Below are 17,624 nucleotides of genomic sequence, written 5' to 3'. Positions count from 1 at the left end.
TGACCTAGTTTGAGCTCCTCAATTCCCTTCTAGTCTCCCTGAAATCCCTTTCAGGATCAATAGGTCATGGCAGGGGAAGGGTGGGGGAATTCTGACTTGATGGTAAACTATGGGTGGTAGCTGAACACCAAGGGCCCAGCAACCTGGCCCCTCCTGCCTGACTGATTTGGTTAACATAGACAGATCCTTTACTCTGTGACTTTGTTTCCTGGTATGTAAAATGGGGGTGATTTTATCTAGTACCCTGTGCTGAATAACTACTTTCCTTGGGTGAATTCATTAAGTAGTAAGGGGAAAGCTGCCCTTCCCACCATGCCTAGAAGATGGTAAGCACAGAGGATTTGCTCCTAGCCGAGAAAGGAAGACTTGGAAATGGGAGGCGGTGTCCACTTTCATACCAGAGCTGGGACTAAAACCAAAGGCTTTGACCCCAATCCAGCCCCGTTTGGGCCATCCACAGTGGTTGGGTTTGGGTGCAGTGTTTGGAGAAGGGTGTGGCCCACACAGGTGAGCATCAGGGAAATCTGGAAGACCTGGGATGGTGGTGTCTTGGTTCAAGGATTGGCTGACCCATTAGCTGTGCTCAGTAAGAGTCTAGGCACAAGAGAGTAAGTCGATGAGATGGGGAAGGGCTGGGTCTCAGACTCACAGAGACGGGGGCTGAGTGACTCAGGCCCGAGGTAGAGACCGAAGGTGTTTTGTGTGATGAGATTGGATGGGTGAGAAGGAGGAATCCCAAGGGGAAAGTCTCTAGGCTTCGTGTTCATCCCAATTCCAACCCTGGTACTCCTTCTGCCTGTCCCCCGACCCTTCCCATTCACCCATCCAGTCCGGCCCAGTAGAAGTAGGAGCATCTTTTGTTTAATACTATCACCTCACATCTCTGCCATGCTTAAGTCCTTCCAAGGCCCCCAGCCTCCACCTCAGGGGGTTTCGTGAATCTTTTCACAGTGGGGAGAGTCTGAGGCTGCCCCTGTTGGAGATGAGAGGCCCAGAGGACTCTGGTGCCCCAGGCCAGCCCAGCCAACTAGAGAGCGGAGCTGACAGGACCAGTCCCCACGTGCCTACCTGGGCTCTAGGAAAGGAAGCCATATCACCCAAGAAGCTGTGTGAGGGAAGACAGGAGAAGCCAGGCATTCTGGCTTGGCTTTGCTCCTGACAGGTGCCTGAGGGCACTGCGGCCAGACTAACTTTTAAAGCATCCCTAGCTGGAGGTTGGCCAAGTTGCCATCAGACACATCAGGGCTGACATGGGGACACACTCTTGCTCTTTCTTCCTCTCCCCATAGCCACAGCCCAGGTTGAGACTCTGCTGGCTGGGAACTTCCCAGACTTCAGTGGAGCCCTTCACTAACATCTGCCCTTGGAGACAACTGAGAGATCTTCTTTCTCTTCCCCCATGCTAGGTTTTCTACACCAACTGCAGCTGCGTGGTGGGGGGCGGCCCAGTGCCTGCAGGCTCCTGTGACTCAGACTGCAGCCACCTGCTGCTACCCTTCATTCTCTTGGTCAGCCTGGGTGCAGCAGTGGCCAGTGTCACCCACACACCCTCTTTTATGCTCATTCTGAGGTAAAAGCAAGGGTGGAGAGGGTTGGTGGGTACCAAGGTATCCTTAACCAGCTGGGCAGTGGTGGCTCATGCCTATAATCCTAGCTACTCAGGAGGCTGAGATCTAAGGATTGTGGTTCAAAGCCAGCCCGGGCAGGAAAGTCTGTGAGATTCTTATCTCCCATAAACCACCAGAAAACCATAAGTGGTGTTGTAGCTCAAGTGGTAGAGCACTTGCCTTGAGCTGAATTGCTGAGGGAATTGCCCAGACCCAGAGTTCAAGCCCCACAACCAACAACAAGAACAACAAAAATGTCCTTAACTATGGTCAGGATGAGGCACTCAATGGAGCAATGGAGGACTTGGAGGAAGGAGGCCATTCTAGTGTCCTGGGTTCCCATAACAGTCCAGGCCCTGGCTGATCCCCCTGGCAACAAGGCCTGAAGAGAAAGAAACTGAGGCTCAGAAAAAGTCAGGAGCTGATACTGGTCCTGTAGCAAATGTCAGTGGGATAAGACTAATGTCACAGCTGGAGAGTGTCCTACAGGGAGGGGCATGTGCTCTAGGGCCTGGAGGGAGAAGAGCGATGAACCCAGGGAGATCCACACAAGACTGTGACCGTGAGTGAATGGCCCTGGTTCATGGGAACCAGGCACTGTAGGTTGAGGGGTAACAGATGGGCAATCTGAGCCTGTCCATCCCCCCCCCTCCCACCCACAGGCTGTACAGAGGCTGACATCATGGTGGGAGAGAAGGGTATAGTGAGAACCATTCACTGCTACCAGGCCTCTGGGGCCCAGAACCCTCTTAAGCCTCATGCCACTACCTTCTGTTGTTAGGGGAGTGAAGAAGGAAGACAAGCCTTTGGCTGTGGGGATGCAGTTCATGCTCCTGAGAGTTTTGGGTAAAGAGCCTGCATGGGCCCCTTGGTGGTGGTGGTGATGGGGGTGCATATGCCCTCTGTGTGTCAGATCTATGGGACCCAGTCCCTTAACTTAATAGTAACATATGTGGTGGAGGGTAGGGGGGCAGGGGTACAAGTAGAACATAGGAACTTAATGGAGGCTCCTTTTGATCCATGCTCAGGGGTATCCAGAAGCCAAAGACTGGAGGCCAAGAAGCCCCTCTATGGTCCAAAGCCCCTGAGGGAATGTGTGTGTGCATTGGGGGGGCGGCTGGGGCTTCCACTTTCCCTGAGCCCCTTCTCCCCCTAGCCTGGATGCCCAGCCCCGTGATCCACGGCAGTGCCATTGACACCACTTGCATGTACTGGGCCCAGAGCTGCGGGCGTCAAGCCGTCTGCCGTTACTATGATCATGACTCGTTCCGAAGCAGGTAAACACACATTTGGGGGACTATAGGAAGGAAACCAGAAACACCCTAGTGACCCCAAGTGGGATATCAACAGGGAGGAAAGGAGAAGTCCTGTGTAAGTTGCACCTGCTAGGTCGCAGGTGCTGTATCCAGTGCTGAGCCCACCGTCCTGCAAGCCAGATCTCTCCTTTAGTGATAAGGAAAGTGAGGGTCGCAGCTGGTGGAGGCGGCTCAAGGTCACACTGCTGGCACAGTGGGGCCTCCCTGTTGGTGACAGAGGAGCCCAGCCTTCCCATCTGTACCATGGGGCCCTCCAAGGAGTCCAAAGGCACAAAGCCCATGGCCTGCATGGATGTGGAGACAACTTACAGCAGGATCAAGAGGCTGGTTCCCCCCATTCCGTGCCACAGGACCTGGTTCCTGCCGGCCAAGATTGTCCAGGGTGGCTTTCTACAGGAGGTAAAGTCAGCAAGGACCTAGATGAGCTACACAGGAGAGCATCCCATTTTCCTGTGGGACGGGGGTGGGGAGGGGGAACAACCCAAAGCTGTCCTTATCAACCCTCCCCCCCCCATAGCCCTTAGCAAGGCATAGAGAGCAGCAGAGCCAATCTGGGTCACACAGTAGTCAAGGACAGAACAAGAGGTATCTGCGGTTCTGCTCCTGCCCAGCATCATCTGCAGAGCCTCCTCATTCTCCAAGAGAGGCCCTCTGGGAGTCAGTCTCCAACCCCTGAGGCTTCAATACTTCCAATTGCCCTAGGGGTCCGGTTTGCTGACTCACTCTACTTCCCCACCCTGTCCAAGAACATTCATGCACTGCAGTTCAAGCTCCTGAATTCAGGGGTCCTTTTCTCCCTCCACCCCCCCCCCAGGTTCATCGGCCTCCAGTTTTTCTTCAAAATGGGCAGCCTGGTGTGCTTTGCCTTAGTTTTGGCCATCCTTAGGCACCAGAACAAAGACGCAAGGACCAAGACCATCGTATCTAGTCCTGGCCCAGAGCAGCAGTTGTTGGCATCGGAGATGGAGAAGAAACCGGAGGATTCCAGGGTGTGAGTGGTCCTGGCCCCACCTGGTCAAGCATGGCAGCCTTGCAGTACACTCTCTCAGCTTTTGACCAAAGACTGAGTGTCCAAAATACTGTGTTCCAATTCTGGCTTCTCTGCCAAATTGCTGAGTTACTTTAGACAAGCTATTGGCCCTCTCTGGGCTTTTGTTTGTCATTAGAACCAGAGTCATTGGGGAGTTGCTGTGGTGGACACTTCTGAAGCCAGGGTGTCTTTTTCATTACTCCTGGAATCAAACAGATGACCTGAAACCAAATTTTCTTGAGTGAAAGAACTGAAAACTTTACCAGGCATAGGAAAGTAGACCAAAGTAGACCAGGCTGTCCTCCACATGAGCCTCAACCCAGCTCTGCCACTCACTGGGAGCACCCTTTCTGAGTCTCAGGCACCTCCTCTGTTAGGCAGGAATGCATTCTCCAGCTTTCGGGCTCCATCAGCCATGATCATCTGTGTGGTCAGCATAGACTCAGGTCTCCTCCCCAAGCTCAAACAGCCATCAAGAAGTGTCTATTTGGCGCCCCCTGGAGGCATAGCCCAGAGCTGGCCTCATACTCAGGACACCCAGCTTTCAAGGCCTTTAATAAGGGTGCTGGACAGAAGCATATACGGACAGATTCTCTGTTTGATTTAGGAAATCCCAACCCTTATCCTCAGGAAGCCAGTATTTGGGGAAGAAGCTCAGACCCTGCCTTGGAACTTCAGAGGACAAACAGACACTCATGTGCTCACTTCTACCTGTGCCTTGTTGACACATAACACACTTCCACCAAAGCCACTGAGGCTCTTGTGAATAAACTCTTATTCTCCACTCCTTTCTTCTCAGGGTCTGAGTACATGTCCCCCAGGGGTGGGGAGATGATGTCTGATTCTGTGACATTTAAGTCACAGTGGCCTCTGGTTTTCTAAAACGCCTATGAGAGGCTTATCACCCCCTCTAAGTTAAGCCTTACCTCACTTTCTTATCTGGCCTGGTTATTTCCATGGGGAAGAATGACTTCTGATCTTCCCTCAGCCAAGTCTATGTCTTCACATGCTCTAGCTAGCTGGGAGGGGCTCTTCTACTCTGATGCCCAGCCCTGCCCTGGGCAGGATGGGAGTGGGGCCTACATGACTCTGGTCCTCTGAGCAGCTCCCAAGGTCAAGGCTTTCCCATGTGAAGGAAGAAGGAAGTATAGAAATCCAAATTAATTCTTGCTTTATTCTACATATTGTGTGTGTGGGGGGGGGGGGTTGACGGTCGTAGGGCCTGAGCTCTTCAGCTCAAAGCTGGCACTCTACCACTGGAGCCACAGTGCCACTTCCAGCTTTTTCTGCTTATGTGGTGCTGAGGAATGGAACCCAGGGCCTCATGCATGCAAGACAAGCACTCTACCACTGAGCCACCTTCCCAGCCTATTCTACATATTGAATGCAAATATTTAACAAATATCTGAGCCTGTTTTCTGGTTTTCTTTTTGGTTTTTAACCAGTGCCAAGCATTTCTCAGTCTACTCCAACAAGATAAGACCTTTTTTTGGTAGTACTGGGTATTGAACCCAATGCTTTGTATTTACTGTGCAAGTGCTCTCCTACTTGAGTACACCTCCAGTCCAAGATGAGTCTTCTTAGTATGTTTATTTTCCTTCCCTTTCCCTCCTGTTTCTTAGTTTAGCAGTAACAATCTGGGATTATAGATTCCACGGATATTAAATTTGTTGTTGCATAATATTTCTCCTGTTACAAAACTCTCTTTTTTAATAAACTGCACTAGAGGTTTGTAACAGTTGTCTAGATTTAAGTTTGCAACAGTTATTTAGATTTAAGTTTTACTGGGTTCATTACTCACCATTATTTCTGGTATGTTTTGTCTTTCTCTCTCTTTGTATTCTTGTTTAACTTTTGTTAAACAAGATTTCTTCTAGTAATGATTTCTAAAAGTGGAATATAGCCACAAAGCCACCTGTCCAATGGTCTTTCATGTATTACAAAAGATGAACCAACTCAAAATACCTACATGACTTGCTGGGGACTATAGAGGAAGCAACGGGAGAGCCAGAGTCGGAATCGGATCTTGTGAGATGAAAGCTAATACAATTTGAGACATTTTTGCACGTGTGTACCAGTGTTGTGGCTTGGAATCACGGCCTAGGTGCTGTCCCTTCGCTTTTTCATTCAAGGGTGATGCTCTGCCACTTGAGCCACAGCTCCATTTCCAGCTTTTTGGTGGTTAATTGGAGATAAGAGTCTCACAGACTCTCCTCAGACTGGTTTTAAACCATCTGAGTGGCTAGGAACCAGTGCTCAGCTTGGGAGATTAAAAGGAAAAAAAAATGAATGTAAAATTATGGATGAAAGATGAGTAACCCTTCATCAAAATTCTTGGAATCAGAATGGTTTTTCATTTTGGAACTTTTTTTTTCAGATTTTGGAATATTTAGGTAGATATAATGAGATGTCTTGGGGATGAGACCCTAATCTAAACATGAAATTCATCTAGGTTTTTATGCATCTTATATATATATATAGCTTAAAAAAATTTTATACAGTATTTTTCAATATCCCCCCCACTTTGACAGGGGCCCACCACATAAGATCAGGTGTGGCATTTTTCCATTTGTAGTATTATGTTGACACTCAGAAAGCTTTGGGTTTTGAAACATTTTAGAATTTGGGATTAGAGATGTTCATTCAACCTGTAAAAAATTAGAAAGGAAGGTGAGTGTTTATCTAGGACAAGAAAAAAAAAATCACACCATCCAGAAATGACATATTTTTAAAATGTAACTAACTTCCTGGTACACCTCTAAGTGTTTTTAATAAATACCTCTAAAATACATTTCCTTTTGATGATTGGAAGAATTTTCCACAGCCTCGTTTCTGGCTCTATGCATTTCAAACCTTGTTTTTTCCTGTTCCTTCTACTGCCCTTGCATTTTCAGGGTCAAATGCCACAAACACACGGCATGACCTCTGAAGATGACACCATAATGTCCCATCCTTTACACAGAGATGGCTACCATGGTTTACCTATACACAAAGTCTCTGACAATGACATTCAGTTCAGCCACTTGGCCAGACCCTGAAATGCCAGTGGACATTCACTGAGCCACAAAGGAAGTTGGAGTGGGGGGAAAAGGGTTGAAATGTCTTGCTTTTGTAGATGTTATTAAATATGACCGTGCAAACCATTGGCGAAGATTATCTCAGAACATTTGCCTGGTGCAGAGTCATCCTCTGAGGTGAGTCCAAACCTGGAGAGGAGAGGAAGTTTTTCCCTTGTTCTTGAAGTTTTCTGTACTGGCTATGGGAGATGTGGAGCTGAGAGGGACAAATGGAGTGAAGAAGGGAGACAGGGGTTCCCAGAGATTATGGGCCTCTAAAGAGCCATGCTTCCCCCACACACACACACATACACATACACACACATAGTCTCTGCTCAATGAAGAACCACCAGAACTTGTGTCTTGTGAGCTCATTGTCTCTCTGCACTGCACCAGGGAGGATTCGGTGTTAACCCTCCCTGCCAGGTTCTAGATTCTGCTGGTGGTAAAGTCATCAGAGGACAGGACAGGGACCATTACTGACATCCTAATCCCAGGCCTTGAGTTCTTTTTGCTTTAGAAACTGAAAAGCTATAAAGCAGGCAGATGCCCCTGAGGAGTAGGGAGCTTGGAACCATAAGAAACATACTGATCTGAGGGCAGAAAACCCAGGGACACCTTCACCATTATCTGGGAGGGCTAAATTCTTGTTCCTTAACATGGCTTTGTGCTGGTCTCTCTCTCTACCCAACTCTCAACCCCACTTGCTGTGTAGCTTTCCATCACCACTTTATGAAGGCCCAGCTCAAAGGCTACCATCTACAGGCAGGCAGCCTGGGATGTGCAGTGAGGGGCAGGTAGCAATGTCCTTTGGGATCTGATTAAAGACATGGACTTTATTTTATTTACTTTATATATTTTGCTGGTCCTGGGGCTTGAACTCAGAGCCTAGACACTGTCCCTGAGCTTTTGTGCTCAAGGCTAGCATTCTACCACTTGAGCCATGGCTCCACTTTGGGCTTTTTTTTTCTTGGTAATTTATTGGAGATAAGAGTCTTACAGACTTTCCTGACTGAACTGTTTTCGAATTTTAATCCTCAGATCTGAGCTTCCTGAGTAGCTAGGATTACAGGTGTGGTCCACCAGCACCCAATTTTTTATTTTTTTTTAAATAAAATTATAACTGGGAACCAGCATCTCATGCCTGTAACCCTAGATACTCAGGAGGCTAAGATCCAAGGATCTTGGTTTGAAGCCAATCTGGGCAGACGAATCAGTGAGAGTCTTATCTCCAATTAACCAGCAAAAAAAGCTGGAAGTGGAGTTATGGCTCAAGTGGTAGAGCACCAGACTTGAACAAAAAAGCCAAGGGAGAGCATGAGGCCATGAGTTTAAGCCCCAGCACACACACACACACACACACACACACACACACACACACACACACACACACACACACACAGAGAGAGAGAGAAAGAGAGAGAGAGAGAGGAAAGAAAATTATAAGCCCACATGACAGGAATACAATTGTACAAATGATTTCAAAAGTTGAAGATGTTTTATAGCTCAGGTGTAGACCTCCCAAGAACACGGTGTCTTAGGCTAAACCCTTCATGGAGTGATGAGAGCTATAGAGACAGTAAGATCTGAGTTCACACCTTTAGTCTACCACGGATTCATGGAGACCCTGAATATACAACTTGATTTGGCACTCAGTTTGCTCACCTGGAAGGTAAAGTTGGTCTAGCTTATCTCCCATCCCTACAACTTGTGCAAACAATAAGATACTGTACTAGAGTCCAAGCACCTGATGATCAGAATTTACAAGTTTCCTTTCCTTCTGTCCCCAAAAAGATTTAATAACCTCAGGGAGGAGGAGAAGAGGGAGAAGAGCAGAGTGGACAGAGGGAGGAGGCACACTGCTTTGCCCTACCCTAGTGGCAGCAAGCTCATTCCCTAATCTCTCCTCCTCTGTCAGCCAGGGCGCAGCTGGCCCAGCCTTATCTCTCTCCACAGCCAGCTTGGGACAGCTTTTCTCCACCAGATTTACATTTTTATTGATTTTCTTTCTCCCTTCCGGAGCATTCCCTTCCTTCTGCTTTCCCTTTGGCTATAAAATGGGTTTGCCCCAGGAAACAGCAGTTCTGGGGCAGGCCAGGGAGTGATGGGTCAAGGATGGATTTATTTCCCATTCATGTATTCATTCACCTACCTAACCAACCAACACATCCTACCAGTCTGCTTTGTGCCCCATGCTGGCACTGCTGGGGACACAGCCAGGTGCAAGTTCAGTCCACTCCCAGAAAACTTCTGGAGGAAGCAGACAAGCTTCCTTTCCAGGAAAGGAAAGAAGAAAGAGCCCTGGGATCTTCCTCAAGCCAGTGGAAAAGGGTTCTGGGAGATGGCGCTAGCAGAGCTGGCTTGTAGATTAAGCAGGACTTCTCCAGGTGGAGAATGTGGGAATGGCAGAAAGAACAATAGGACAAGCAGACAGATGGAGAGCAAGATGTGTCTGAGATATGGTGACTACAGCAATGTGACCGAAGTCCCCTTTGTGAGCAGAACAATCAGGAGAGGGAGGAGAGACAGCAGGGACCAAACCTGGAGTTCCAGCTGAAGGCTTTGGATGCCTTCCTGAGGGCAAGGATGAGCCCTTGAAGCATTGATTGATGGATTATTCCATTGACTGGTTATTTTAAGCAGAAAATGACAGGACAAGATTTGTGTTTTAGAGAGGCTTCTGGCTGCACCAAGGGATGGGGGGGGCGGGGGGGGGGGCTCAGAGTAGAAAAGCAAAGCTGGAGTCCTGGAGCTCATACAAGAGGCTGAAGCAATAATTGAAGGAAGTAGGCCTTGTACCAGGTCAGGAGAAGCATCCCAGAAATGGGACATCTAGACTGAGTCCAAAAAGATGAGTAGAAACACAGCCAATGGAGGTGGAAAGGGTGTTCAGGCTGAAGATTCTGCAGAGATAAAGAGGAGGCACATAGAAAGCTCCTGGCAAGCTGAGGCGAATGTCCACTAGTTCTGTAGGCTTGCAGCTGGTCTTCGACAGCATGGGGAAAACCAAGTTGAAGAAGTGGGAAGGTGTTTCAATGCTGGTCAGGGTCCTCTGACTCCTGAACCTGGATGCAAGTAGAAAGAGGACCCAGAGGAAGCATTGTAAGGCTGAGAGTCCTCCCCTTGCAAACAACAAAATAACAACAACAACAACAAAAAGAACTCTGCATGTTCAAAACACTTTATATGGTTTCCTAGAGAACGCAGGAAGGTATTCTTCCCAGGTACTAAGTACGTAGAGAAACTGAGGTCCAGAAAGCGAAGGAACTTAATCAAGGACACTCAAGAGCCTAAATAACCCCTCCTCAAGACCCCATATTGGGCGCTAGTGGCTCATGATGAATCCTAGCTACTCAGGAGGCTGAGATCTGAGGGTAGAGGTCTAAAGCAATCTACATAGAAAAGTCCATGAGACTTTCATCTCCAATTAACTACCAAAAAGCCTGAAGTGGAGCCGTGACTCAAGTGGTAGAACACCAGCTTTGAGTGAAAAAGCTAAAGGACAGTGCCCAGGCCCTGAGTTCAAGCTATAGTACTGGCTCTTTAAAATGGTTTTCCAAGTCTACTTGTCTCTGAATAATACACACAATGGATGTAGGGATGCTAACTAATTAAGTTGGAATGGAAACTAAAAAGGTAGAGGGCACACAGGAAATGTTAGAGAAACTTCTTTTTGTTTGTTGGTCGGTTGGTTTGTTGGTACCAATCCTAGGACTTGAAATCAGAGCCTGGCTACCAACCTTGAAATTCTTATTCTCAAGGCGAGAACTCTACCACTTGAGTCACAGCACACTTCTGGCTTCTTTGGGGGGTGGCTTATTGGATATGAGAGTCTCCCTGCCTGGGCTATTTTCCAACCACAATCCTCAGATCTGAGGAGCTAGGAGCATAGGCTTGAGCCATCAGCACCCAGATTTTTTTGTCAGTTGTGGGGCTTGAACTCAGGGCCTAGGTGCTGTCCCTGAGCTCTTTTGCTCAAGGCTAGCACTCTACCACTTTGAGCCACAGCTCTACTTCTCATTTTCTGGTGGTTAATGGAAGATAAGAGTCACTTAGACTTTCCGTCCTGAGCTGGCTTCGAACCACAATCTCAGCCTCCTGAGTAGCTAGGATCACAGATATGAGCTACCAGCATACCTAGCAGAGACTTCTTTTTTATGCCTCCACTTTCTCCCCCTTCATACTGGAACTGAGACAGTCTAGCTGAAGAAGCAGACAGGTGTTCTCTACCTTGGAACTCAACAGACAGAAGGGTAAATCTCAAGTGGCTTCATGTCTGCCACTTAGCAGGTATGGGAAGCTATCATTCTCAGCTGAGTACTGTTGATATTGTTGTTTTTTTATCTGTAAAAGAGAGGAGCAAATATCCACCATCAAAACTGCCATGAATGGAGCTAGAAGGAATCATGTTGAGCGAGGTAAGCCAAGAACGAAGAGACAAACGGTACATGGTCTCCCTCATAAGTGGATGCTAAATCCAAAAGGTTAGGTGATACGACAAAACTAACAGGACTTAAGAAACAAAGAACTCCCGCTCATCTGGTTGAACCACTACTAAATATCCTCATGCTGCTGATCACAAATATGGTATATAACATGTGAACACTGTTATATATTACAGACTGTGGTAGACAATTTGCTCCAGGGAAGTTAGAATGAACTTGTGACTTTGAAATTATGTAATCATTTAATCACAATCAAAAAAAAAAAAAAGAACCTCGGGGAAGGGAGGGAGGGAGGGGATGGTAGGGGGAAAACAATGGAGGGGGTAACAATGTTCAAGAGGAAGTGTACTCATAACCTCACTCATGTAACTGTAACCCTCTGTATAGTAGCTTTACAATAAAAAAAAAAAAAAAAAAAAAACTGCCATGAAAGCCGGGCGCTGGTGGCTCAGCCTGTAATCCTAGCTACTCAGGAGGCTGAGATCTGAGGATCTCGGTTCCAAGCCAGCCCGGGCAGGAGAGACCGTGAGACTCCTATCTCCAATAAACCACCAGAAAACCGGAAGTGGCGCTGTAGCTCAAGTGGTAGAGCGCTCGCCTTGAGCTGAAGAGCTGAAGGACAGTGCCCAGGCCCAGAGTTCAAGCCCCATGGCCGACCAAAAAAAAATTAAAAAAAAAAAAAAAACTGCCATGAAGATCAAATGTTGAAGATGTAATGCTGTAGTAATCTATTGCCAAGTTAACAAATGACCTCACCTTTTAGGAGCTTAAAACAACAAGCTTTTTTTGTATATCACATAATTTCTGAGGGCCAAGAACTCCCCACATGGGTTACCTGGGATGTACTTGCTCAGTATTTCTAGAGGTTGCAGTCAAGTGCCAGTCAAAGAAAGCTATAGTCATCAAAAGACTCAACAGATGCAGGCCTGGTATCACAGCACTTGGGAGGTGGAAGCAGGAAAATTATGAGCTCAAAGCCAGACTGGGCTGATATCTTGGGGTTTTTGTTTGTTTTAAAAAGTTGGGTGAAATGGGACTGGACAATCCACGTCCAAGTTGGCAAAGAGAATATATGCTACCAAAATGGAAGCCAATTAGTGTTATTATTAGTAGTAGTATTGTTGTTATTGTTAAATGGTTATACAATTCCACAAGCCCCATGAAGTGTTTAATGACCTAATTTTACAGAAGTGGCACCCTACAGCTTTTGCCATCTTTTGGTACAATGTGGGAGAGATAGGATTCTAAGAATTGACAGCCATGAGAACCACGTCTCCATACAGTAGTTATTTATTCACTAGTAGCTGCTATTATTCTCATCATGATCACAGCTTGACTGAGATGAGATTTCAACATGAAAAGATGAGAAAACTTGGCAAATGAGGCAACACTCATGATATAAGAGGATTGCTAGACAATGGGATGGCAACCAGGGAATACTTCCTGGAAAAGGTAGAAAGCAGAGAGGGGCAATCCCAGGCATGAGAAGACATGTAAGTACATTAGGCATCACTGATTGCCTGTCCACATGTTAAGGAAAGTGCTCTACCACGGGGATGATCCAAGTTGCAAAGGCCATACCTTCCCTTTTGCCAAGGAGGAGTTCTAAGAATAGACAAGAGACTCATTTTGGCCAATGACAGTGTTAGTCTTCTGGAAAAGATTCCCTCCTGAATGAGAGAGGGACTGAGAGGAATCTTTTCACCACTATATTGCTTCTTCCTACTTGTGAGGACATCACACTTCAGGTCAGCCACCTTGTAATCCCAAGGACGAATCCTCCCAAAACTTAGAAGGTGAAAAGCCTACATTATCAGATGCTTTGTCTGTCTTCCTTCTTAAGAAAACAACCTGCCACTTTAAGACAGGTTGTCTCTTTCTTGCATCCTGATTCAGCAAGCAAGAACCCCAAATCCCTCTGGGGTTACTTCCTCAGAAAGACAGAGGGAAGAGTAGATGAAGAAAGGGCCCCGGCTGGGAGGCAGGAGTCCTCGGTCTAACCCCACCTCTGCCTCTGAGTTGCTCTCTAATCCTGAACAAGTCCCTGTCCCCACTAAGCCTCCAATAATTATAGCTAATATTTATTGACCGCTTGCTGTGTGCCAAGCACTCTACAAAGAGCTTCTCTTGCATTATCTCGTTTATCCTCACATCAACTCTATTATGTCAGTTATAACTATTCTTTTTATTTCATGGATAAAGAGACCAAGGCCCAGAGGCATGAGGTTATATAGAAAATCAGGGCTGGGTCACTGGATTCCAAATTCATCCTTGTCTCTCTCCAAAGTTCGGGCTCCTGGCCTTAATGCTGGAGTGCCTAGCAGTAAGAGGATGTCTTGGGCAAGGTGACTTCTAATGGCCTCTCCAGCTCAAATATTCTTTGATTTGCTGTCCCATTTCAAGCCGGATGATCAACAAGCAAGCTTAGCCCAGAGAAGAAAGATATAAGGGCTGTCTTTAACCATCTGAAAAGCTGTCATGTGAGCAAGAGATTAGACTTGCTCAGTGTAGCTCAGAGGACATGAACTGGACCAGTGCAGAAACAATACAGAGAGATGGAGTACAACTTACATAAGGAAGAACTTTCTAGCTTCCATTTGGCAGAAGCTATAGCAATGCCCTGAGGTAATGACATCCCTGTCATGAAGGTTATACAATTCTGTGTATGATAAATCTTTGTCAGAAGTTTGCCATTGACGAGGGATAAAACTGAATGGCTTAAGAGTTGTGGTAGGATTAAATGGGACAACAAGACAATGTTCTCAGGAGTATAATAGGTATAAATAAGAGGAGGTCAATGAATTTGTTGGGAATTTTTTACATTTGATACTAAAATATATGGATTTTTTTGTCCTTTGGTGCTGACATTTTGCACATTTGTCATTTTAACCAGATAGTTGATCCAGGCAATTGTGATTCTTCCCTGCTTACATTATATGATTTTAATACTTTAATCTTCTCTGATTGCATGACTCAAAAAGCTGAGCAATGTATGGTTTTGTAGTTTAATAACCTTCAGTTTTTAAATTGTTATTATTATTGTTGTTATAAAGTAGTATACAAAGGAGTTACAAATCCCTACCCTTAAGTTACATAGTTCATTTTTTTTGGGGGGTCCGGTCATGGGGCCTGAACTCTGGGCCTGGGCGCTGTCCCTCAGCTCTTCAGCTCAAGGCTAGTGCTCTACCACTTGAGCCACAGCGCCACTTCCGGCTTTTTTTTCTTTTTGCTTATATGGTGCTGAGGAATCGAACCCAGGGCTTCTGGCATGCAAGGCATGCGCTCTACCACTGAGCCACCTTCCCAGCCCCCCATAGTTCATTTTTTACATAATGTACATTGAAGATAACGAATAGTCTTCAGTTTTAACAACTGAGGATTCAATAAAATATCTTTATTGAATATGAGGAACTTTTTTCAAATACTGTGCTCTGTTGGCCTGGGGGGGGCGGGCATTCACATTGAGCTCCTCCCTCCGACCACTGATTCCCCAACCCATCCCCCACTCCAGCCTCAAGCTCTCCATTCCCATCAATCATCCTCCCAGATCCCTCCCACATTCTCACTCTGCTGTCCCAAACCACCATATGGGCACATTCACTCTGTACATGTTGGATGGCTCCTTAAACAAAAGGCTCCACACTACCCTGCTCATACTTACCTCAAAGGGGATATATAAGCGAACAAAGAGTCTTGGTCATAGTTGTCTCTGTGTGTGTGTGTGTGTGTGTGTGTGTGTGTGTGTGTGTGTGTGTGTGTGTGTGTGCTGGTCCTGGGGCTTGAACTCAGGGCCTGATTGCTGTCCCTGAGCTTTTTTGGTCAAGGATATTGCTCTAGCATTTGAGCTATAGCTCCATTTGCAGGTTTTCTTTCTTTCTTTCTTTCTTTTTGTCTTGTTTATGTAGATAAATGGAGATACGAGTATCACAGAACTTCTTGCCTAAACTGGCTTCAAACCGTAATCCTCAGATCCCAGCCTCATTAGTAGCTAGGGTTACAGGATAAACCACCAGCACACAGCTTGATCATAGTTCTGGCTCTGGCTTGGTCATAGTTCTTAAGAGGACTAAGATCTAGGGAACCAAGTTTCACTCTTTTTTTTGTCAGTTGTGGGGCATGAACTCAGGGCCTGGGCACTGTCCATGAGCTTTTGTGCTCAAGACTAGCACTCTACCACTTGAGCCCCAGCCCCCACTTCCAAGAGAACCAGGTCTCTTGCTATTTTTTCTGTTTGTTTTCCCCCTGGGGTGTTTTTTTTTCTTTTATTGAGGCAGGATTTCTAGGCCCCAGCTGGCCTCAAACTCATAATCCCCTTCTCTCCACACCCCAAATTATAAGAATACACCACCATGTTTGGCTTCTTTAAACCTTGCTAGCACTAACTTCTATTGGGAAATCTTCCATAATTGACACTGCATATCTGATACCAATAATCTTAATTACAAGTATAAAGCTCTGAGTTTGGGGGTTGGTTACTGTGCATACCTAGAATTTATCTGAATATCTTGTCCTTCTATCTATAGGTGAGATTTTCTCCTAAATCAAAAGGTTTTCTCCTCTGCCAGATGGGGATTTTTTCCAAAGGAAGACTGTGTCTTCCCTATCAGACTGGAGGCTTCATGTTGATATGGGCCATACCTGCTTACATCATGCTTCAAGCTGAGTTGGGGGCTGAATGATATCCCACCACCAGATCAATAAACTCCCAGACATTCCTTCTATCTCTGTCAATAGAGTGAGGATTGCATAAAATCAGAAGGCACAAATCCTCTTAATAAGAGGAGGTCCTCAAGGTCAAAGACAGTGCTTCTACCCACAGACTGGGCTAGAGTCTCCCTGATAGCAAAAAATCTAAGGCTTTTCCTTTGTACACTCCTCCAGTCTTAGCCCAGCATTCACCATAAGAAAAGAAGCTTTCCCTAAAACAAACAGATACATTTTCTTTTAAAGATTCAGGAAGCAGGGTAGTAGCTTAACCCTCTTCAAGCATGTCCTCTTAATCTACCCTCTCTTAATTTACCCTAAGCCCTCTCTTGTCCTAGAAGTAACCATCTCTGTGCAGGGAGTGGTCTTCTCCCACCCCCTCCCAGAAACTCAGAGCGAGTAAAGATGTCAGCACCTTGGATAGCGCCCAACCTATTATAATACTCAGAGCCAGCGGAAGCAAAGCTCTCCAACTCCCTCAGCCTCTGGGTGATGGATTTCCTCATTTCTCAATTTGATTAAAGCCCAGTAGATAACCAGAGCGCCTTGTTCCTTTCTCTTCTCTCTTCCTGATGAACATAATTAACTCTGTTAGGCTGGGGATACTTGCTCTTAAACACTGCCTGCCCAGCCCCCATCCAGGCATGAATCAGTAAGACACAGCCAAATGCTTGGAAGACTCACAGATTTCTTCTAGCACAATAGGGGTGGGAGAGGAAGCGCTGTTCAAGATATATAGAGCCTGTGAGTGGAGAGCAAAATGTGGTAGTGGAGTAAAGAAATTGGAGGTCCAGGAATTTGGAGTTTAGTCCTGACTTTGCCACTAATAGAGGCAGGATCTAGTCATGTGTCACTTCAGAGCCTGTTTTTCTCCATTTTCAAGATGAGGATGTTAGATTAGACTATCCAAATTGCTGTGTTCCATGTTCAAAACAGAAAGAAAGAGTCTAATCGAAGGTCACACAGCTGGCTCAGAGCAAAGCTGGACTTGAACTCATGGCTTTGAGTTCCTATCCTAATGCTATTTCTCCTATATAGCACTTACACTGACTACCTTGTTTAGGTATGGAGGATTGGGAAGTTGAAGACAGATGGGAATGTATAAATTGGTGTTGACAAAAGAAAGTAACATTCATGGTATGTGGAAATGCTCATCTCTCTGAGAACAGAGAGCATCGCATAAATCATTAAGATTGGGGGGAAAGGACCCATGGTAAAACCATAAATTCAGCCTCACACTCATATACGCCCAGAAATATTTTGAATTTTCCCCAAGACTATCCAGCAAGGTAACTGTAGAGTTCTCTTTTAAAAAATGAATTCTTAATCTAATCAAATATTGGAATGCCCTGTCAGAACAGGAGGAAAGGGATAGTATAAATCAGTAAATATATATTAGGTTTTTATAGCTTTCCCAGATCTCTGACAGGATACTTGGCAGGGGAAAGAAAGAATAAGACATGAAT

The 17,624-nt window shown here is 46.1% G+C and overlaps 1 protein-coding gene across 2 annotated transcripts in view; it reads left to right on the top strand.

Annotated features, from left to right (window-relative positions):
- The window catches only part of Slco2b1 (solute carrier organic anion transporter family member 2B1), a 46,136-nt gene extending 41,399 nt beyond the window's left edge, over window positions 1-4,737 (top strand). For both annotated transcript variants that reach the window (XM_042689013.1, XM_042689018.1), the window contains exons 11-14: window positions 1,407-1,570; window positions 2,389-2,453; window positions 2,764-2,884; window positions 3,738-4,737. In XM_042689013.1, coding sequence (XP_042544947.1) covers window positions 1,407-1,570; window positions 2,389-2,453; window positions 2,764-2,884; window positions 3,738-3,918 — 531 coding nt within the window. In that variant the 3' untranslated portion in view covers window positions 3,919-4,737. The remainder of the gene's footprint in view (window positions 1-1,406; window positions 1,571-2,388; window positions 2,454-2,763; window positions 2,885-3,737) is intronic.
- The last annotated feature ends 12,887 nt before the right edge of the window (window positions 4,738-17,624 follow it).

This window comes from Dipodomys spectabilis, unplaced genomic scaffold (genome assembly GCF_019054845.1).
Source record: "Dipodomys spectabilis isolate Male_0828 unplaced genomic scaffold, ASM1905484v1 ptg000003l, whole genome shotgun sequence".
Classification (NCBI taxonomy): Eukaryota; Metazoa; Chordata; class Mammalia; order Rodentia; family Heteromyidae; genus Dipodomys; species Dipodomys spectabilis.
This window is presented reverse-complemented; position numbering and strand designations above follow the sequence as displayed.